At 36.6% G+C, this 25,111-nt stretch overlaps 1 protein-coding gene across 4 annotated transcripts in view; it reads right to left on the reverse strand.

Moving 5' to 3' along the window:
• The window catches only part of GTDC1 (glycosyltransferase like domain containing 1), a 322,348-nt gene that overhangs the window by 215,731 nt on the left and 81,506 nt on the right, over nt 1–25,111 (reverse strand). For all 4 annotated transcript variants that reach the window (XM_070731487.1, XM_070731486.1, XM_070731479.1 and 1 more), the window contains one exon: nt 4,222–4,432. In XM_070731487.1, the coding sequence (XP_070587588.1) occupies nt 4,222–4,400 (179 nt within the window). In that variant the 5' untranslated portion in view covers nt 4,401–4,432. The remainder of the gene's footprint in view (nt 1–4,221; nt 4,433–25,111) is intronic.

Genomic DNA, 25,111 nt, shown 5'->3' on the forward strand with positions numbered 1-25,111 from the left:
ATAGTTTCAAAAGTCAAGCAAATCAAAATCTTCACTTAATCACATATACATATGTATGTACATACATACATACATACATACATACATACATACATATATACATGCATACATATATAAAATATGCACACACACACAAACACATTTGGCAGCTTAAATTACATTAGAAGAATTAAAGAATACTTAGGGAATAGACACATCGGATTTTAAATAGAATCTTATTCTGCTTCACACATGCAAAATGTAACTTAATCAAAATTCTTTATACTTTTAGAATTAGAAACAACATGTGAGAGGCCTAGATCTCAAACTTTAACAACCAATTGTATATTGATCTCATCACAGAGAAATGGGAATTATTTGTTGAGGAAGCAAATACAAGAACCAAAATATAAAATAGGAAAATATCATCAGTTTCAAAAACTTTTGCTTAAGAAAGCTAATTAAATACAGGATTGAAAACTGTGGTTAGTTATTAACTTGCTCAGTAACTGTGTTTCCAATAAATTAAAAAAAATATGGATTTCTGCTTTGTTTTTCTGTCTTTGTATGCTAACTGTAAGGGACAGGATGGCAATTTATTGTGAATATGTATTTAAAGTATTTCAATATGTTAATATATTTGTATTTAATGTTGTTTTTAAAACCATTTAATAAAAAGTACTTTTATTAAAAAAATAAGGACCCAGATTGTTGGGGGCAATAGCCTGGCTCTGTCAACTACTTAAGAGAGGGCTGTAAAGCACTATGATGCGGTATATACAGTGGGGGGGGGGATATTTAGTCAGACATCAATTGTGCAAGTTCTTAAATACTTATTTTCCACCATAATTTGGAAATAGATTTGTTAAAAATCAGACACTTGATTTTCTGGATGTGTTTTCTCATGTTGTCTCTCATGGTTGAGGTCTACCTATGATGTCAATTACAGGCCTCTCTCATCTTTTTAAGTGGGAGAACTTGCACAATTGGTGTCTGACTAAATCCTTTTTCCCCCACTGTAAGTCTAAGTGCTATTGCAACTTTGTTGAGACATAATTCACTGGTAGTTCTTGTTGCTAAGCACCTTGTTTCCTACAGTTGTGGGGAAATAAAATAACCCGTCCATTGGATTGTGTTTCATGCAAGGGAAGGGATACAAAGGAATAAACTATAACTTTCAAGAACTTAGCCTCTGAGGTTTCCCTTCCCTACCCAAATGTATTATTCTTTTTGTGTTGTATTTTTCCATGCTGCAACCATAAAGCTAGGAAGCAACTCTGGCAGTCTTTATCTGAGAAATAAATAAAATAAATAATAATAAATAAAATAATAAAATAAAATAAATAAAATAAAATAAATAAAATATGTTCTAATAAATAAATGTCAAATATATTTGCACCAAAGGAGGGGTCCTTTCCGGCTCCGTAAAAGGAGGCACATGTGCGACCCATCCTCAAGAAGCCTTCCCTGGATCCAGCTGTATTTAAGAACTATAGCTCTGTCTCCAATCTTCCCTTCATGGGGAAGGTTGTTGAGAAGGTGGTGTCACTCCAACTTCAACGGTCCTTGGATGAAGCCGATTATCTGGGCACTCAACTATCAGGATTCAGGCCCGGCTAGAGCATGGAAACTGCTTTGATCACGCTGATGGATAATCTCTGGTGGGGCCGGGATAAGGGTTTATCCTCTATGCTCCTTGACCTCTCAGTGGCTTTCGATACCATTGACCATGGTATCCTTCTGCACCGATTGGAGGGGTTGGAAGTGGGAGGCATCATTTTATGGTGGTTCTCCTCCTACCTCTCTGGTTGGTCACAGTCAGTGTTAGTGGGGGCTCAGAGATTGACTCCTAGGTCCCTCCCATGTGGGGTCCCTCAGGGGTCGGTCCTCTCCCCCCTGCTGTTTAATATCTACATGAAACCGCTGGGTGAAATCATCCGAGGGCACGGGGTGAGTTGTCATCAGTATATTGATGATACTCAGCTATACAACTCTACCCTGTGTCCACTCAATGAAGTAGTGGAAGTAATATGCCAGTTGCCTGGAGGCTGTTAGGATCTGGATGGGTGTTAACAGGCTCAAACTCAACCCCGATAAGACAGAGTGGCTGTGGGTTCTGCCTCCCAAGGACACCTCCCAAGGACACCTCCATCTGTCCATCCATTATCTAGGGGACTTTTGACCCTCTCAGAGAGTGTCCGCAACTTGGCCGTCCTCCTCAATCCACAGCTGATACTGGACCATCATCTTTCGGCTGTGTTGAGGGGGGCGTTTGCCCAGGTTTGCCTGGTGCACTAGTTGCAACCTTATCTGGACAGGGAGTCTCTACTCATAGTCACTCATGCCCTTATCACCTCAAGGTTCGATTATTGCAATGCCCTCTACATGAGGCTACTTCTGAAGAGCTTTCAGAAACTACAAATTGTGCAGAATGCAGCCACGTGAACAGTCATGAGCCTCCCACTCCGCGGACTGCATTGGCTGCCAATTGGTTTCCAGATGTGATTCAAGGTGTTGATTATGACCTATAAAGCCCTACATGGTATCGGACCAGATTACTTATGGGACTGCCTTCTGCCGCACGAATCCTAGCATCTGGTTAGGTCCCACAGAGTCAGATCCCATCAATTAGACAATGTCGCTTGGCAGGACCTAGAGGAAGAGCCTTCTCTCTGGGGCAGCCCTCTGGAATCAGCTCCCCCTGGAGATTCATACTTCCCCCACCCTCCTCGCCTTCTGCAAGAATTTGAAAACCTATTTATGTTGCCAGACTTGGGTTCGCTAGATCCTAGCCTCTGGCCAATGAAGTGTAGTATGTTTGTGGGCATTTTGAAGAGAGATCAGGCAGAGAACGTAGCAGCAAGCAAGGGGCATTTTGGAAGAGACATCAGGCGGAGAATGTAGCAGCAAGCAAGGGGCATTTTGAAGTGAGTCCGAGGAGCTCTCCGCAGCGGCCCAATCTCTGCTATGCCCGATCTCTTGCCTGCTGCTACGTTCTCTGCCCAATCTCTCTTCAAAATGCCCCTTGCTTGCTGCAACGTTCTCCTCCTGATCTCACTTCCAAAATAACCTCTCGCCTGCCCCTTTCTCAGGTTGCCACTTTTTTTTTAAGCCTTAAAGTTTTGGATTTTCCTAATTGGTTTGCACACATTATTTGCATTTACATTGATTCCTATGGGAAAAATTGCCTCTTCTTACAAACTTTTCTACTTACGAACCTGGTCACGGAACGAATTAAGTTCATAAGTAGAGGTACCACTGTATAATGAGGGAAATTGTTTGAATACAAAGCCCAGATAGAAGTTTTTTTAGAGATACAGATACTTCAAATCTATTCTAATCTGGTTTTAGAGATAATAATACATTCCAAAGAGAATTGCTAGATGGGATATGGTTGGTTAGAAGGAACTCCATCAGATATCCTTTTGCTTTCTGGCCTCTTTTGCTTGACATCTTTAAGTCTTTATTGTTAGTAAATGAGCCAATCCATCTACAAAGTTTATCTTTAGAGATCCATCTATGTAGCCCAACACCAATAGAAATATAATTAGTAGGGTCATGGAAGACATTTTTCTTTGGACTAATGGACCTAGAGTTTCTCTCATGTCTCTTCTTCACAGCCTTTGCAGGATAGCAAAATCTTTCTATTTCTAGAAAGGCATTTCATTTAATTAAAATTGACCAGTGCAAACACTGTGCCCCTGATAAAAGATTAACTTCAAAATGCATTGGGTCAACAATAAAACATGTTTTACTGGCATATGGGAATCCTCCCTTTTGGTTCGCTAGATATATCGCCTGACCTTGCACTGCTTGTTATGTCTCAGATAAAAGTGATTTCTTTGATGCCAAGGTAGATGTTGAAGACTAAAAGAAATTCTGCTTGAACAAAAAACAAGTCTGTTACTAAACCCATGGCTGGCTCAGGAATTCTGGGAGTTGAAGTCCACAAGTCATAAAAGGGCCATGGTTCGCCACCCCTGCTCTAAGAGCACAACCATCAGTCATCTCTGCTCAAAGGTTCCTGTATTTTATTCTGCATTTTATTCACAACCTTGTTGTGAAATGTTCTTCAATCAAGTACTTAAGACTGAAACTGAAGACATTCTCGGAACTACTGGGCCTGTCAATCCTTTAACCAGGATGTTGTCTCTGGGGGATATCAGAAACTACTGAATTGTGTTATGACTCAATCTGAAACTCCACATTTAGCATTAGAAAGGTGTTCATAGATCTTTTTACCTGTAATCAGTACTGGCTGGTACATTCTGCATGAAGTAGAGAGCTGCAGTTCTTGCCCTCCAATGCCATTTCTTTGCCGGAAGAGTAAAAAGGACACAGTCTCCTATTTCTTCTTGGAGAAGATTCATGAGCTGCTTATGTGAACCTCCATAAAAAGCTTCAATTAGCAGAACGCTCATTCTCTTATGCGTTTCCCAAGTTCTTGGAGAATCTTAAAAAATAAAATACATAAATTCAAATCAATATTAATAATAATTTTAAAAAAGCTTGGATGATAATTAGTTCATTTTTAAAGGTGTTATACAGGATCATGATAAAAGCAGAAGTACATGACAAGAATCCAGGCAGGGAGCTCAGTTTAAAGGGATTCAATCTTTTTGTTTCATTAATAAGTTTAATTTAAAAAAGACTAATTAAAACTCCAAGCAAGGCAAAAGGAGAATATCTATTAATCAAAGTCAGATCTCATTAAAATTTAGGGTACAGTTAATAATTTGGTCATATATGCAATGTGCTTGAAATTGCCTAGGCTTTGACTTTGTCTCAGTGTTTCTCATTTATATATACATACAGTCAGTTCTCGACTGATGAACATTCATTTAGTGACGACTACAACTTATGATGGCACTGAAAAAGAGTGACTTATGACTGGTCCTCCCATTTACAATTATCAGTGTGCCTGGGATCAAAATTCAGACACTTAGTAACCATGTATTTATGACACTTGCAACCTTCCCAGCTGCCTTCCAATAAATAGTCACATGATTCACTTAATAACAATGAATAATAATAATAATAATAATAATAATAATAATAATAATAATAATTTATTAGATTTGTATGCCGCCCCACTCCAAAGACTCGGGGCGGCTCACAACAACGTGATGGTGATTCATTTAACAACCATGGCAAAAAAAAGTAATTGCCACCTTATCTAGCAACAAAAGTTCCAGTCCCAGTTGTGGTCATAGGTTTGAAGAGTGTGTGTGGGGGGGGGGGGGCAGGTACTGAGAAAAAAAATCCAGAAATAAATTGACTTCTGTGGACCTGACTTCATATTTAAGACTTCATATTTAAGACACACTTGTGTGCACATAAGTGCTTTAACGTGCTTATCATCCCTTTCATTTTATTCTTATATTATTCGTGTTTTCATTTTTGTTTGACAAATTATAAATACATAAAATAAAATACAGAAAACACTATTTGGTTTTTATAGATTTTGCTCGCAAAAATGTAATGTTTAAAGCACAATTCAATCAAAGTAAGTTTTCATATTGAGTTCAACAAAAGAAACTGATTTAAAGAAGTTATGACAGAACAACATAAGGGTCTGACATATTAATTTATCCGTAGAACATCTGCCTCTAAAGTTAAGAGACAACCAAAAGTATTTTTCTCCCAGCAGATAATTACTATACAGTATTACTATATATAGCTGGAAGTAAACAATATTATACATTAAGGAAACTGTTCACACTTCTAGTCAAAGAAAACTAGAAAACTAAGTTAGAAACAACCATTAGGCAACTATATATAGCATTCCAAAGTAACAAGAGGAGGAGGAAAGAGGACAACATAATGCCACTACTTTATGGGTGTCAATATGCTTTACGTGGGGCTGCTCTTAACTATCACTCAAAGAACTTCAGTTGGTCCAAAATGTAGTCACAGGAGCCATTGCAGGCATACCACGATGTGTCCATATGATACTACTGCCACGTAAACTACAGTAATTATCTGTCGGCTTCAGAGGTGCAATTCAAATTGTTAGTTGTCATCTGTGATACCCTTTTAACATTACTTGAGAGATCAACCTATAGTGTCTACATATCCAGTACCCTCTGATAGAGTTGCCCTGCTTCATATCCACCTATTAAACAATGTCATCTGATGAGACCCAGCAAATGTGCCTTCTTGCTATTAAATCTGCCCTCTGAACAACTCCCAGAAATCCAAACAGCTCACTCCCACTCTCTTTTTTATGAGACTCCCTTTAGATGAGGTCCCTTCCCTTAAGCATGTGTTAGAGTTACCCACAGCTGTATGTAGGCATCACTGCATGTCTATGCTGCAAAGGGGCTGAGGGGTAAGCGTAGGTTGCAGATAGCCAACAAACAGACCTTCCAAATTGCTACTGCCGGTTGTGCGGAGGTGTGCATCCTGCAGTCTGATTTATTGATCCAACTTCCTGTCCTGTGCTTTGTTGTTTGAGTGCCCCCTAGCCAGGATTTTACATTTTAACAAATATAAATGCAACATGTACACAACCATTCCCAAACAACAGATGGATACATTCCCTGACGTACACCAATGAAGAAGTGTAATCCAGGCTTAAGCATTGAGCTAAGTGTGGGACCATGTTGGGGTGGTTCTGCTGTTACCATATCAGCTCTCTCTCTGTTTTGATGTCTTTTGGCCTTTCATTTTTCCATGATTTCAATTATTGTACCCTGTTTTTCCCCAAAATAAGACATCCTCTGATAATAAGCCCAATCGGGCTTTTAAATGCATGGCAATAAGAGAAGAGCCTTCTCTGTGGCGGCCCCAGCCCTCTGGAACCAACTCCCCCCCCCCAGAGATTAGAATTGCCCCCACCCTCCTTGCCTTTCGTAAGCTTCTTAAAACCCACCTCTCCCGCCAGGCATGGGGAAACTGAGGTACTCTTTCCCCCTAGGTCTTTATAATTTTATGCATGGTATGTCTGTATGTATGTTTGGTTTTATAATAAGGGTTTTTAACTTGTCAATGTGCACAAACCAATCATTCTCAGAAGGATGAAGACAGAAAGCAAAAAGAAAAAGAAACAATATATACTGCTACGAGTCCTTGAAGAAAAGACAGATAGAAGCATACTCGCTACATAAATGTAAATCCACATCTTGCATGATTAATGAAATAAAAAGAAAGAGTTTGGTATAAAATAGTCAATCCCAATCAAAATTACCACCAACTGCAACAGGGGTGCACATTCACAAACTGCTATACTCATAGGACGGGGTATAAATCTATAAAGACATGCAAAAGCTTAAGTAGGCCCTCCCAATTTTGAAGATCATTCCAGAGGCTTCACACTCTGTTTCCAACTATCTTTAGAATGCCATCTCAGCTACAAATTACACTTTGTTGAACAGCTATGTTTTAAAAGGCAAACTCAAGATCACCCAGGGCACTTAAGACCAGATGCTTGTTCTTACAATCTCAGGCATAGCTAATCACAAAAGTGGATAGAAGACCATTTCCCCATCCTATTGCCAATCCATATCAATTCTCAGGAGTAATATAAACCCACACAGATTAGTCTTGTATTTTTCCACAGCGATCTTGATTATTGTATTTTTGAAAAGCCCCCAGTTAAATGATATATACTGTATTTTATTAGCAGTAAATGGCAACACTGTAAAAAAAACACCATTAAAATTATGTTTGGTTTCTACCTTTTGCTATCATCACACACCATCATAAATTATTCTTGCTTTCTTATTTATTTCATTTGACCTCGAGAAGTTAAGGTAAATACACACCATGTAGTCCTTTGAGATCTGGAAAGCCACTGATGATAAATGGCTTGAAAACATTTACCCTATCGGATGGAATGCAAAGCTCAATTGGGTATAAATCATTTCAGGTATTTTAGCCATTTCAAAAAAATAAAAAATAAATCCCAAGTACTAGAACAATGTTGCCACTTTCTCATTACAAGATTTCATCTCTCAAGGGTGTATCTTTGGAACCAATAATTCTCCATGATGTTACTAATGGTTTGATTCCATTCTCAGGAGTGCATTGCCATGTAGCTTAAAAAATTCACGGGCTTGCATTACATCATAGCTGTTTTTCTCCCTCAGGATACTTGTTACTCTGGTGCTCAAACAGATGTGAGCAACTCAGCAAACAACACAAATGTAACAGTATTTTGATCTATGAAAGCAGTTTGCTTTTAATTCCAACTCCTCAAAAATGACCCTTACTTTTTCCACAGTCAGGATTACCACCTCTCTTATCTTATGTCATTGAGAAGATGAGAAATGGTGAAAACAATTATTGCCCAATATTTCAGTCAAAATCAAATCTCCAACACTCTAGAGATAAAACAAAATATAACTAAAATTCCCAGATGGAAAATCCCTTCCACCTCCCCCAATAATCTCATAGCAAAATAGATTATTCTGATTTTAAATAACTGATATGTATGATTACATCACTGGTAGCATTCAGAATTCCTTTATTTAAATTTCCTGGAACAAATTTGATCATTTAATTAAAAAAAAAACCTTGACATTTTATAAAAGATTAAATTAAATTTTCAATTTGTCAATATTCAATATTTACTAAAATATGTAAATGGAAGCAAATACTAATTGGCATCTCCAACTTGCAAGAACTATAAAAGTAATAATAAGATGGAAATAACTCTTTTATATCTTAATAGTGAGGGAGAAAAACAAGCAAACAAATAAACAAGTTTATCAAAGAAGATACACTTATTCTTTTAGATGTAAGTTATCAAGGGTGGTTTCACAGATGTCAGCCTACTTTTGTCAAATCAACAGGCAATGCTGACAAAAGGGACAATGAAAGATACACATCAAATTTCAAATGTCTTCTAATAAAATATTTTAGCAATCATCCAAACCTCAGACGCTTATTTAAATATTTAAACACTTAAATATTTAAATAGATATTTATTTACTGGGGAACAGAATATATAGTATCCACAGTGGTTAAAAGCCTTCACATAAGTAACTTGTTCTACCATGAAATCTACAACATGCTCAGCTCAATGGCTTTAGTCCCTGACTAAAGGAAATTTAGGCATGTAACATTTGGATCACATTACAACCTTGGTTGATTGAAATACACATTTCCATGCTAGGAAAGAAAGGGGATAGTCAAAAGCAAAATTCCCTACCTATGATCATATCAGAATGGGAACTTAAGGCATTAATATGGTCAGATTTGTCTACATTATTCCTCCAATGTCTTCCCTAACCAGTATGTTTTTAAAAATGTGATTATCTTAAAATAAATTAAATGTGATGGAGAGGAGAAAGAGATTAAGTCATATAATAACCACTAAAATAATTTCATTTAATGATGCTTATATTCTGGAAAACATAGTAAATAAAAAATAAATGCTTCAACCGCATCTCTAAAAAAAAGTCTATGAAATACTATTTTAAAAAATAAAACCAGTATTGTTTTATATACAAGGATAAACATAATTTGTACATTAGGTAATTGGATTAAATAGAAGAAGGGAACCCCATCTTTTGAGGAGGTATTAAAATTATTTTTATTATCATAATACTGTATTGCATGTGCAAATTGCAGCTTACGTGTATTTTATCAGTATTTCCAAACAATTTCTGGTGTTCACAATACACAAATTTATGACCAGGTTCCACCCACACATATATGAATGGGTAGACCACAATATGTGATTGAACAAGCAAATCATCTGTTTGGTTTCATGCGCTTGTTATTTGGAATATCAATGAGTGGAAATCTAAATCATCTGAAGGACATCAGGTTTGATCATTATTGATAATTATCTTCAATTAATGGGATGCAGTCTGACAAGATGAGTTGGAGCAGCAGGATCAGAATTCAAAAATGCCTGGCAAAGTATAACGAATCGGTCTCTCACATCAACATTTTGAACAAAAAAAAAAAGTCATGTCTGAAAGAATGCTAGCATGTACACTGTTGGGCAAAATAAATCAAAGGTCTAACTCAATTATATGGCAGCTTCATCAATCCTCTAGTTATTTTGGGGGTGGGCAGAGCCTGTCAATTTGTAGAAAAGCAGCACAAAAACAATTTACCTTAAATCATTAACATAATCTCTGCCCATTTATGTCAGGCCTCCTTTAAACTCCTATGGCCTTTAATTCCAACATATTTGAAGGGCGCCAGTTAGGAGAGAATTATTCTATACGGAGCCCCTGCCCTCACACCTTGGATTCATCCTTTAAGCAAATAAAAACTTAGGTTGAAGGAAGTAACTTCACCCTTGTAGCTCAATCTAGAGCAAAAATCAGCCTTGAATCAAGGAACTCTCTATCTGTCTCATGTCATTACAGAATGCCTAAGTCAGATAAACTTTAGCAGGACTGAAATTCATCAAGTATTCAATGCACCCATCAACTGAAGAACAGACGGCACATTTGTAAACAGTGCTGAGGACAGCAGTAGTAATGCTGCATTAAATGTTCCTATGAGCTCTTCCCTGAAAAGCAATGTCAGATGGCAAAATATGTACATACATACCATAAAAGGCATTATTTACTGATGGTAAAATGCATTCACATTCTTCCCTTTTTCTTTCACTGAGGCCAGAACCTGATCATTTAAGTAGACATTGTTCAATTTAACTGACCACATAAATTCAATCTTTGTCTCTCTTTCTCTTCAGTGTGTGTGTCTTCCCTATTAATTTTGTTTCTCACTTATTTAAGATAGCAAGATATCAATTTTCCTATTTACACTAGTGTGTACTATATACAGCATGTATTGCTTAAAAAGCTTGAAATATAGCACAGCATAAATTTCTTGAAATACAGATTCTTAAACAATTTGCTTTTATTAGATTTTTTAAAAAGAAATTGTATGCAAAATATTGGTAAAAATGTGTTTTTCTCCCATTACATAGCCAATAGTGTGAAATAGGAGATCTCTACAATCCATGTTATCATGCTATTTTTGAGGATATTTATGTGAAATCAGGTTATCAAAAGAGTTCATATTTGTATGAACTAAGTAAACTTAAGTAAACTAAGTTTAATGTGTGCTTTAATTTAGAAGCAAAGCTTTGTTTTCTTCCCACAATAAAGGAATATAGAGACAAGGTAGCTAGCAATGATTGCATTTCATTCAAAATCTATTTTAAAAACTGTCTTTAGTCTTCTGAAGAACATCACATAACAAAAAAGGATAGTTAGGAGACATAGCTCACAGCTTGCATATTTTTAGGACAAAAAACTCTTAATTTTATAGATACAGTATATTTTATAAGATAAACACAATACTGAAGACAAACACATTCGCACACAGATTAAACATTTTATAGAATGATAAAGAAGCCATGTGATCTTTGCAAACACAAATATATTCAATTGTTGAATGACAAACTGAAAATTGAAATTTATGATATTAAAAAATCTCCCGGAGACAATTAATCCATAAAATACTTTCAGCACAAGCCTTTTGGAGTTTTACATATTTAAACAGTGATATGCTCTAAAATCTTTGGAATGGAAGGAACAATGGTATAAATCCTTAAAAGAAGATTACTAATTCACATGCAGAATAGCTACATTATAAACCTGTATATCTCAGCTTCTTTTTTAACTATGCATATACCAACAGCCTTCATAACTTCTTGTTATAAACCAAGCTGTTTTTAAATTACAGGACTGGGTTAGCCAAAGCATTTACACACACATATAAATCTACATTTGGACTTTTTATATGCTATCAAGTTAGTATTGACACTTAGTAACCACATAAATAACTTCATCCAGCATGATCTATCCAATGGTACACTGCCTTTAAATAAATGCTTTCTATCTGCTGCTATTAATTATATACTGTCATTTAAAATGCCCAATACAAACTGCTTATGAATCTGGTTTAATGCTGCAGTTATAAACCACAGGGTTGTGAAAGAAAAAAAAGAGATACAGGTAATTCTTGAATTACAACAATTGGAACTGGAGTTTACTTTACTAAACAATGTGATCATAAAGTGTGACATCACATCACCACATTGCTTCACAATAGGAATCCTTGCAGACCCAGTTGCTTTTGTAAATGCAGGATGACTTGGGTTGTTAAGTGAGGACCTCATTTAATGAAATGATCTGATTATCTTACCTGGTCAGGATTCAAATCAAACAGGATATTCGTTTTAGAATAGCATAGTTTAGATCTGTATTTCTTATGTCAAATATTAATATAAATTATTCAGTATAAAATAAAGCATTAGTGGTTAAATTCAAAGTTTCCAAAGCCTACTTGCAATGTTGATTGACTAACATCCTGCATACCATTCAGATCAAGCCTGCCTCTCAAAGAATCTTGTTTTCAAGTCATAAGAGTGTAAGATTATCAATTTCTATGACCTCAGCAGCTCGCATTAGATTTAACTGGGTAAAAGAGGTTTGATTAAAAATAGTGTTACATCTCCCATTACCACACCTATTAGTTCCCTAACCACCCTGAGATATTTTAAACATGACAGGAGAAGATGTTATTAGTAACTACTTCCCTATTATAGAAAAAGAATTATCCTAGTCATAATAGCTTCATATTCATTTTGGAACCAATCTGTGTTTTGCAATATTTCCACTAGATCTTAACATCTGCCCAATTAAGATATTGCTAATTATTGTTATAAAGAGGGCACGATCCAAGAATGCTCAACTGTTTTTAATACACACAACAAATTATCCATATGAAAACCAATAAAATCAAACTCTCAATGTAATTCGGTGCACAATTACCCCAAAGAAAGCCCTTCTTAATAAAGTATGACTACTTCAATAAGAATATGCCAGATTAAATGAAGGTCATGGGCACAGAAGCTATAACTCTAGGTTAATTCAACCTTATTTTAAAATCCATAAAATTCTACTCTTCATCATCAGATTCCTCACAAAAAGTGTACTAATTTGAATTGGCTAACTTTTTGAAATGAAATATTTCAAAAGAAATATTCTATCATTTTAATTAGTTATACCAATCGAATTTGGAAGATCACCGTAACAGTTTCTAAGGCAAAATAATATTCTTCAACCGTCTGGCATTATTTACACTTTATATTTATTTCCAGTACGTGAAATACCAACGTTATCTTTAAATTCACAAACTGGCCTTTTGAGGTTACAGAAGACTTGCTGTACCTCAATAATCTGAGATTTAATATTTCTACTGTATTCATTTGGAATACATAGAAAAAGCACATTTTTTTTCTTTGAAAAAAATGGTTTAGGTTGCTGAGGTTGGCAGAGATATGATAAACAGCTGTAGACCTATCAGAGCTTGCCCCAAAGCCTTCAGCATTCCAGAATATTACAAGCTGATTGACCATGACTTTATAGTCAATGCTAGTAGCTACGAGTGCAGTGCGGACAACAGCTTGCCTTGTTTATGAATGTAATATTGGCAGTATTTGTCATTGTCCTATGCACAAGCAACGGAGGAAAGGCCAAAAACAACTTAGGCAATACTGCTAATTTATTAAAATCGGTTTGTTAATTTGGATAACTAGCAATATATTCTAGCAACAAATAAACAATCCACATTCAATAAAAATCCTTTTGCTCTAGTTAACATTGTTGACCCCATTTAACATGTAATAATCTCTCTGGATGCCTATTCACATTCTTGGACAATTAAAGAACAAAAAAGCCTCAAGTATTTCATCAACCCTAACAAAGGCAGTTGTTAGAACTAAAATGCCTCCAGTTAACAATCTGTAAAGTAGATCAATAGCTCCTAACCTCTACACCAGGACTCTATTTAGAATGGAGTTTGACCTCTAGGCGCTGAAAACTTTCACTATTACTTTCTGGCAATCTTCTATTAAGAATTAACTAGAACTCAGTACTGAGGAATTCATTCCAACTTCTTTTTTTGTGCAAGGGGAAAAAAAGTATTACCAGACCAAAAGCTGAAATAGAAAAAGATATTCTCTGTGAGAATAATTCCAGAACATGCCTCTAGCAATACTTTTCATATACACAGTGTATTTCCCAGATTTACCTAATTCCATGATATGGTAAACCACCCTACTCTGGGAACCCCATTTGCCTCATGTTTGCTGCTTCTGGAATCTTAAAAAAAAAACCCAATAATATAATAATATAATAATATAATAATATAATAATATAATAATATAATAATATAATAATATAATAATATAATAATATAATAATATAATAATATAATAATATAATAATATAATAATATAATAATATAATAATATAATAATATAATAATATAATAATATAATAATATAATAATATAATAATATAATAATATAATAATATAATAATATAATAATATAATAATATAATAATATAATAATATAATAATATAATAATATAATAATATAATAATATAATAATATAATAATATAATAATATAATAATATTATAATATTATAATATTATAATATAATAATGTATAATATTATAATATAATATATTATATAATATAAATATTAAAGTTCATTCCAGAACAGATTCTACTAAAAATTCCATCTGAGTTGAACCCCTTACAGACAATTATATTACATAGACCAACTGATATGTTATACATTAGCACTATAATGTTACTAATATGAAAAAAAATAATTGTACAATCCTATCCATCAACAGAAACACTGCAAACACAAATAAAATCCAAATTTTGCGAGGATATAAAAACTTAGTGTAAAGTTATAAAATAACTTTGAAATAAATGTTGAGAAGCTGGGTTTACTACATTAAATTTCACACAAAAAATAAAGAATTTTCATTCTTTATATATTCATGGAATACATTTATATAGTGCTGTTCTATATACAATGTTTTAAGAGAAGCTTACAATAATTGAATAACATTATATGAATATACCCATAATTTCATAATAATTAAATAGCAACATAGTAATATCATGAGAGCCCTCCCTTTCCCCTTTTCAATCAATTTTAGCAAAGTTAATTATTCTTGCCTCCTTAATTTTTTTAAAAAAAATTAAAACAATTATATGTGTGTGTGTGTTTTATTGTACACTCTCAGAGTCCCTTTTTGAGAGATATGGGTAGTATAAAAATTAAAAATATAAATAAATAACATAAATATAAACAAATAGCCAAGCACAGCACCGTGTCAAAGTACATTCAATTTATAAACAATCATATTCTTAATATCTTCCATTTCTGCAAAGGATGTAAACTAAGCTTAAGTGTATTTGATAAGCTAGGATAATATTAGAACTGGTCAATCATGATCTTCAGAAGAAACCAAAAAGAGAAAAGAAACATGTGAAAAATGCTTTGGCACTTGCATCTTCCAATAAAGATCCTTCAAAAGAGAGAAAGGTAGAGGTGGGGAGTGCAAAGACGAACTGAATAAAAGGAATTGAAAATTGGTGCAAAATAGGATACTGGTTTATGATTGATTGATTTGAAATGTATGAATATCATTTCAAGGTACTGTACGTGTGTATTGATGTATTGATGAAGTATGGAGAAAAAAAATACTAAAAAAATGATACGTCAAAAGAACTCTGATTATGCACCATCCCTAACTAGGAGGTTGGCAGGAAAAGGACAAGACTCTGCATAAAACCATGATTAGACCTTTCAATTTGCCTCTTCCCAACTTGATGTGATTTTCTTGTGTATAGCATGGCATTTATTTTTTTAGCAATATGGCATGGAAAATTTAACTATTTTTAAAATGCATGACCTTATACTATTCAAATCAGTACTTATACATAATTTTAACTTATCAAGCTGTAAATGTGAGTTCCTGAAAACTCTATTTATAATTACTAAAAGGAGGAGACCACACCAAGCTGCATGAGCTTCTCTACATCCTATGCGTTAGCTCATCCTAGATGTGTGCTTCTGGATGGATCAATGCAGAGTCTGTCATGCATTTTTGGTTATTTACAAACACAGCTGACATGTTGCTGACCCCTGTAATATTTGCCAAGTGCCTCGCGGCATCTCGTAATGGCCACTGGCACTAGTATATCCAAAAACCCTTCAAAAATACCTCACAGTACAGTACTGTCACAGTATGGTATGATGAGACAGAATGTCCAAAGGGATTTAGGGAATTAAAGGGATTTAACTCAAGGGGTTTAGTGATTATTAAACATGGGATTATTTTAAAATTTTACCTATAATTCATCTAAAAATAAAATACCTTTCATTTTAAGTCCAAGATCCAAAGTGTGAAGCAATAAACCAAAGGCACATGCTGATGCACATGTAAGTGTTATTCAAGGTTACACTTAAATAATTTCAGTTGATTAATGCAAGATTAGTTTTCAGTCTGCATAATGTGCATATAATAAAAATAATAAATTAGATCCATATTTAGAAGCAGGCAATGGGGGGGGGGGGGGGGGCTGGACTTTCTTTTCCACCACGCTACTGTCTACTCACCAAAGGAAATCTCTGTCTTTTAGAGGATCTGTTTCTCCCCTCAGTTTTGAACACCATAACTTGCCTTATTCCCAATATCTACTGTTACGTGGAGAAACAGGTAGGAAAGTCCTGCTATTCCATTTGTGTGGATTTAAGTCAGGATCCATCGAAGACAAAGTAAGAAATACTATCCCCTTTCAAGCAATGATAATATACCACAACAAACACAATATTTGCAAACCAGTAGGAAAAACATTTCTTCTAAGATGATAGTGATTTTTACAGTAATCTATTAAAATAATCAAAAATAATCTACTCATGACAGCATAATGAATATTAGTGTTTAAGTTGTAATATATAATAACTTTATTGTTTGTTGTAATGAATAGTGTTACTGCAGAAAACTAGTAAAACACTAAGTCTTTAAAAAAAATCAGAAGTGGTATCTGACACTACCAACATTTCTTATTAAAGTCTGCTATATGATTAAATGATACAATTCTAAACATTTTTCTTGAAGAAAAAAAATTGTCAAAATTGCTGTCTTATAGTAAGATAGGTATAAAGTTCAGTCAAACCACAGCTGAATTTCAGGAAAATATTTTGGCTATATTTGTTGCTAAAATCAGAGCTTTAGTCTCTAAATAATGAGAATTGTATAAAGTACGGGAAATACTTGTATGCAGTGTTCTCTCTACATTTTTTTTGGGGGGGGCGGAAAAGTATAGTGTCTGAGCGGCAGTCCCTTCGGGACTGGGCGACACAGAAATAATAATAAAATTTCCCTCTCGGCTTCTGGGCAGGTTTGGAAAACTCTGAGTTGATGATGATTTTTAAGTGAGTGATTGCTCACCTGCTCAGCTTAGAGGGAACTATGCTTGTATGGCTAAATCAACTGTTCTGTTCGGGTCTGTGAGACCCGAAATCAAGGTTTGAGACCCTGTAAAAAATTTTCCCTGCATATCTGAAACTTGAAATTTCATGACTTTTCATCATTTCAGGGGTTCTCTCTATGAGAATTTTTTTTGGGGGGTGGGAGGTTTCTTTCTTGCTGAAAAAAAAACCCTCCCTAATGTTATGTTCCCGGGTCACCCTGACCCGGACCGAAAACTCTTCATTTGCAGTGCTTATGTTTGGTCTTTTTGAAAGCTTTTTTCACCTGGAAACATGTTTGAACATTTCTGCACACAATGGAATGAAAATTGAACTGAAAAAATTAATCCTTATTGGTTTGTTTTGCACATAAATGTGCCTCCCCCCCCGTTTTTGTGAAAGTTTTTTCAATTTATGGATAGTTTTGCTTGCAAAATCCATTCTATTTTACTAAAGTTGGTGTGGGATTGGTAGCTTGAACATTTCTGCACACAATGATATGAAAATTGAACTGAGAAAATTAACCCTTATTGGTTTATTTTGCACATAAATGTGCCTCCCCCCCGTTTCTGTGACATAGTCTTCACTTTATGGATAGTTTTGCTAGCAGAATACATTCAATTTTGCTAAAGTTGGTGTTGGATTTGTAGCTTGAACATTTCTGAACATAATGATATGAAAATTGAACTGGAAAAATTGAGACTTATATTTTTATTTTGATCAAAAAGCCCCTCCCCCCATCCTTTCTGAATTTTGTGTCAATTTCTATTTTTTAAGGCTACAAATCCCTAAGAAATTTTCCCCCAAAAGGTTTGATATACTAAATTGAACATTTCTGAATATAAGAAAAATATAAATGAACTGAAAAAAATGGTTCTTATTGGTTTATTTTTGCCACAAAAGGGACACCCACCCCCCCCGGCCTTGCTGTGTGCCATTATTGTCACTGTTTATACATATTTGTCTAGAAATATTTGGAATATCCTTTTGAAAATCAACCACATTGTAGCCAGATAACTAATTTTATGAAAGAAATCCATTTTACTAAAAAAAAGTATGTAAGTTTGAAATTAACAGCATAATTTTTATATAAATTGAAATAACTTTATATGCAAAATAAACCAATATGCATCAATTTTTCCACTTCAATTTTCATATCATTATGTTCAGAAATGTTCAAGCTACAAATCCAACACCAACTTTAGCAAAATTGAATGTATTCTGCTAGCAAAACTATCCATAAAGTGAAGGCTATGTCACAGAAACGGGGGGGGAGGCACATTTATGTGCAAAATAAACCAATAAGGGTTAATTTTCTCAGTCCAATTTTCATATCATTGTGTGCAGAAATGTTCAAGCTACCAATCCCACACCAACTTTAGTAAAATAGAATGGATTTTGCAAGCAAAACTATCCATAAATTGAAAAAACTTTCACAAAAACGGGGGGGGAGGCACATTTATGTGCAAAACAAACCAATAAGGATTAATTTTTTCAGTTCAATTTTCATTCCATTGTGTGCAGAAATGTTCAAACATGTTTCCAGGTGAAAAAAGCTTTCAAAAAGACCAAACATAAGCACTGCAAATGAAGAGTTTTCGGTCCGGGTCAGGGTGACCCGGGAACATAACATTAGGAACTTTTTTCGAACAGCATACAAGGGTTAAAACAGACTGTATCTTGTGTAGTTTGTTGAAACTTGAATGTTATTCTCATTGCAAATAGCAAATATGAGTAGTTATTTCATACATGGCTATGAGGTTCATGTCAAATCATGGATACAAAAAGTGATCCTTCAACAAAAGTGATAGAAGTTGGGGGAAGGGAGTGCTCAATGCTAGTACAGCACGTTCTTATTATACAGATGAGTCAAAATAAAGGAAGGTTTTCCACTTTTTCTAGTTGTTCCTGCACAATGAGATGTCTTAATACTTACAACAGTAAGATGATGCCTACTAGCATATTTTGAATAATCTCTTCTTTGAAGAGGGGCAGAGGAAGGGGATAGAAGGAGGGAGGGAGGAATTTTACTGCTCTCTAAAGGTGAAACATGGTTTGCTTTTTCTCAATTCGCAATTCATAATACATACTTTCAAAGTGAGAAGGAAAAAAAGGAAGCTGAATAATTTGGCCGAGCAGCAAGCTTACATGGGAATGCCTGCATTACAGTATTTCGTTTGTGGTTGTAATGTGTTGTCTGATGGAACAATTAGGCATTAGTTTTAGAAACTATTGGTTTATACATTGGGTATCAGCGTTCCAAATAGAGTCCAAACTTTGGCCTTCTTCCATGATCCAATTTATTGACAGAGCCATGTTGGTTACGAACTGTAGTCAACCTGATAATAACTTTTCCTACTGTTCTCCACCCAGGTTAAGGATCATTCCTCATCCCCAGACCCACAATTTCATCATATGGATCACTCCAGTTCTCTCATGTCCACAATCCTCCATTGTACTTCCGGCTGGTGCTGAACAAAGGATAACCTTGAATCACTAGAAAGAATTTGTTGTGGCTAGTATCTTTTCCATTCATGCAACCCCCGATCCCTACAGTAATTTTCTACTTGTGGCAGACCATAGTCTCTAAGTTAAAAATGATGGTTTCGGCCTGACATTGGGTGTATCTCATATGACAGCCAGTTCACTGTAGGTTAGGTCATCAGGCAAAAAACAGGGAAGACAGGGAGACACTTTACTATAGGTTAAGTCATCAGGCTAAAAATAGGGAGACCATAACCATAGTGATCTTGGGCCAATTGCTTTCTCTGGGAAGGAGATAATGGCAAGCCACTTCTGAAAAATCTTGCCAAGAAAACAGCAAGAACTGTCCAGGCACAATTTGAGAACTAAACATGACAGAACGGAAGAAAAAAGTATGTCAGACATAACCATTTGATATATCTTTGACAGATCTTAAGTTCTTAACTTATTATCGCAAAGCACTTCATCCTAACATTAGTGCTTTGGCAGTATGAAAAACTGACACACAAGGATTTAGGTATAGAAAATGTCTTGTTTTATGGTTACCCAAGAGGGAATTTGTAGTACTGTTAAGGTTATAGAAAAATATCGATCCACTGTTGCACTTTAAACATAAAACAGCATCTTCTGAATGAAATCCTTCTTATCTTGTTATTTCTGAATAGGAAAAATGTGCAAAATGTCCCTATAGATTTTAACTCATTGGCTATCAACCACTTCATTTTGAAATGAACAACCAATCAGACATTTGTGTTGCATTCTTTAACTATTATAGTGTGTTTTACCCTTCATTGTTTTATAAAAGTTTATCTATTTTTATACAACATGAAGGAATGTTGTATCCATTATATTAAAAAAATCTCACATTATCCCTTTGAGATAGGCAACTGTTAAATACTTCTTCATGAAAACAATTAAGGGTAATTAATATCTTTTGAAATCTAAAAGCTGCCAAGTAACTATTATTCTTCACTTTCTCCATCACATTAACATATTTTCAAATATTGGACTCTTCTGGGGAAAATGTTACTTGGTTAAAGGCAAATTAGGAAAGCAAATTATAAGCATTATTAAAAACTAAATTATAGATTCGCTTATTGATTGCTTTGCTTGGATGTTCTAGTTTCAATTGTGGCAGTAAGTCAAAACTACCTTTATTCTTTTAATACTGCCAATACACTTCATAATAACAATTCTTCCAATGATCAAGCATGGTAGATAGGATAATAATATTGTACAAGGAAAAGGGGGCTCAGAAGAAGGTCTCCAAACAATCAAGGGGCGAGGTCAGCCATAGCAGACCTAAGACTCTTGTGTTATCTAGAGCAGTGTTTCCCAATCTTGGCAACTTGAAGATATCTGGACTTCAACTCCCAGAATTCCCCAGCCAGCATTCGCTGGCTGGGGAATTCTGGGAGTTGAAGTCCAGATATCTTCAAGTTGCCAAGGTTGGGAAACACTGCTCTAGAGGCTCTAAGCCTCAATTAAAGATACTGAAAGGCGCCACAGTGCCCTAAACACCAGTTTGCAAAGGCTTCCAAACAGACTAAGACAGACAGGCACCTATCTGGAGACATGGCTGAGGCGGTGACTTCGCATTCTCCAGTTCCAGAATTATCTCCCCAAAACTTTGGAGACAGCCACCTGGGATGGCCACCAGAAGGGTCTGTGGAGCCCCCATCTCCTATAGTTGACTATTGTGAGGATCATTTTTTATCCCTGGCATGCATCCCATCCCCACAAATGTGTTAACTGATGTTGTACAACATCAGTGGAATCTCACCAGCTTTCTTGCCAGGCCCAGTGGCATTGATAGAAAGCTCTACTGTGCTGGGCAAGATTTGGAGGAGTTTCTACAGCTCCCCCAAGTGGATGCTCCAGTAGTTTCAATGTCATCTTCTTGCCATCAGATTCCATTGAGACCCTTCAGGTGGAGCATAAGAAGGTCAAAATGTCTTGCCGCAAGACCCATCAGGTGGCTGCCTGGGCTATCTTGGCAGCCATGGCGACATTGTTCTTTAATCATTCCACTTTAATCTAGCTTTGCCAGCTACAGGCCACTCTGCCTCCAGATGATTGTAGGTTGCACCATGATGTGAATAAGATATTAGTAGCCACCAAGTACTCTGCCAATGTTACATTGAACACGGCAAAATTTGCCTCCGGGGTGTTGGCCTCAAATGTGACTTCTTGATGCCTTTTGTGGCTCTGCCACTGGCACGCTTAATTGCACTCTAAGGGGCCAGAAAGGGGCCAACCTTTTGGGAAGGTCCTTTACCCTATTCTCATCAAGAATAAAGATAAGAGGAAGGTCATACCTTACCAACAAAGATGTGCAGTCTGCATGGCAGTCCTTTCGTTCCGCAGAACCTACCTCTTCCGCATCACAGTACCAATGACCATATAGTCAGGGATCAAACTAATACTAGGACAGGTCCACGTTTCGGGATAGAGGCCAATGTAACCATCTGGTCAAACAGCCATTTTGGGTTCCAAATAACAAACCTTTCCATAGAAGCAAGTGACTATCAGAGGAGTATTCCCATTGGCGAGCGTCTACAACTATTTGCAGACCAATGGGAAAGGTCCACCTCAGCTGTTTGGGTCCTGCCTACAATAAGAATCAGCCTGAAGCTAGAATTCCTATCCCCTCCCCAGAACAGATTCTTGCAAGTGTCCAGTCCCAAAAAATTCTCAAAAGAAATTGTTGATGGAACTGGAAATCCAAAACCTGTTGGAAATCCATGCCATAGAACAGTTCCTAGGGGTCAGGAGAGAACAGGATTTTACTCAATTCTCTTCCTCATTCCCAAGAGTTCAGGGATTGGAGGAGCATACTAGGTCTCAAGAGGCTCAATTGCCATGTGACTACAGATGTGATACAAGATGCAGTTCCCACAATCCATCTTGGGCTGCATCTGAGAGGGGACTTAACATCGGTGGACCTCAAAGACCTCTATGTCCCTATCATACCCGATCACAGGAAGTATCTAAAGTTCCTGTTTGTGAGGCGCCATTATCAATACAGGTCTTTGGTTTTTCCTTGGCCCCAAGGACTTTCACTAGCAGCTGTACCCAAGCTTCCATCCTCAAAATATTTACATCATCTACCTTATCATCTTCCTCACTATTTATTTGTCACCATAAAATTGACATTTATGACTCAGCTGAGGCCTCCTTCAGATGGACGATTCTCCAAAGAGTCATTTCCACTCCTCCCACTCGGGAACTGAATGTTTCCCAGCCCCAGGGGACCTAGCTTGGGGATGTCCCATACTTGGATCCTCCAAGCAGCACATAAGAGAAGGAACATTGTTGCTTACCTGATATGTACTGCATATAAAATACAAATATAGAAATAGCATTTAGACTTATATATCTAGACTTATATATCACTTCACAGTGCTTTACAGCCCTCTCTAAACGGTTTACAGACAGTAAGGATATTGCCTCCAACAATCTGGGTCCTCATTTTACCAATCTTGGAAGGATGGAAGACTGAGTCAACTTTGAACCTACGGTAGGGAAAGCAAGTAGGATGCTTGGCTGCATAGCTAGAGGTATAACAAGCAGGAAGAGGGAGATTATGATCCCACTATATAGAATGATGGTGAGACCACATTTGGAATACTGTGTTCAGTTCTGGAGACCTCACCTACAAAAAGATATTGACAAAATTGAACGGGTCCAAAGACGGGCTACAAGAATGGTGGAAGGTCTTAAGCATAAAACGTATCAGGAAAGACTTAATGAACTCAATCTGTATAGTCTGGAGGACAGAAGGAAAAGGGGGGACATGATCGAAACATTTAAATATATTAAAGGGTTAAATAAGGTCCAGGAGGGAAGTGTTTTTAATAGGAAAGTGAACACAAGAACAAGGGGACACAATCTGAAGTTAGTTGGGGGAAAGATCAAAAGCAACATGAGAAAATATTATTTTACTGAAAGAGTAGTAGATCCTTGGAACAAACTTCCAGCAGATGTGGTAGATAAATCCACAGTAACTGAATTTAAACATGCCTGGGATAAACATATATCCATCCTAAGATAAAATACAGAAAATAGTATAAGGGCAGACTAGATGGACCATGAGGTCTTTTTCTGCCGTCAGACTTCTATGTTTCTATGTTTCTATGTTTCTACTATGATTAAATCTGCAAAATTGCTGGCAGACGGTGATCAGCAGAAATAGCTTGCAATACTGCACTCTAACCACTGCACTAGAAGAAATAACTAAACAAAGAATGAAAAAGAAACCAGAAGCATTCCAGTATTCAGGATAATAGATCCAAACATAAAAAAACCCAATATCATATAATATTTTCATTCTCAGGGCAGTAAGAATCATTCTGGCACAATGCTGGAAACAAGGAGGGTGACCAACTGAAAATACTATACAGTAATACCTCATCTTACGAACCTAATTGGTTCCCGGGGGAGGTTCGTAATATGAAAAGTTCGTAAGACTAAACATTGTTTCCCTTAGGAAACAATGTAAAATCAATTAATCCGTGCAACGGGAAAAAAAACGCAAAAAAACCACCGCCGCCCGGCTCTCACCTTTTGAAACAGCTGGGGGGGGGCTTCTCAGCGTCCTCCTGAACCCGAACGCCAAACCCAAACTTCCGGATTCGGGGTTCGGTAGGATGCTGAGAAGCCCCCCGGCTGTTTCAAAATGTGACAGCCGGGCAGCGGAGCTTCTCGGTGGCCTCCCGAACACCGAACCTGGAAGTTCGGCAAAAGTTCGGGTTCGTGAGGCTGCTGAGAAGCCCTGCTGCCCGGCTGTCACCTTTTAAAACAGCCCGGGGGCTTCTCGGCGTCCTCCTGAACCCGAACGCCAAACCCGAACTTCCGGGTTCGGCATTCGGGAGGCCGTCGAGAAGCCCCCGGCTGTTTTAAAAGATGACAGCCGGGCAGCGGGGCTTCTCGGCGGCCTCCCGAACGCCGAACCCGGAAGTTCGGGTTTGGCGTTTGGATTCAGGAGGACGCTGAGAAGCCCCCCCAGCTGTTTTAAAAGGTGATAGCCGGACGGCAGGGCTTCGCGGCGGCGGCAGCGGCAGTGGCAGCGGGTTCGTAAGAAGGAAAAAGTTCGTAAGAAGAGGCAAAAAATTTCTGAACCCCGGATTCGTATCTCGGGTTGTTCGTAAGACGAGGGGTTCGTATCATGAGGTACCACTGTATAGTGATCCCTCACCACTTCGCGGTTCACCTTTCGCTGACTAGGTACATCACAGTTTTTTATAAAATATTAATGGAAAAAATATATATCGTGGATTTCCGCTACTTCACGGGTTTTCTGAGGAACTCGCCCACCTGAGATACTACTTGCCTACATGAGATTGTAAACAACACACGATTGGCTGATTGATGGAGAAGTGACCA

The sequence above is a fragment of the Erythrolamprus reginae genome, chromosome 1 (genome assembly GCF_031021105.1).
Source record: "Erythrolamprus reginae isolate rEryReg1 chromosome 1, rEryReg1.hap1, whole genome shotgun sequence".
NCBI lineage: Eukaryota > Metazoa > Chordata > Lepidosauria > Squamata > Dipsadidae > Erythrolamprus > Erythrolamprus reginae.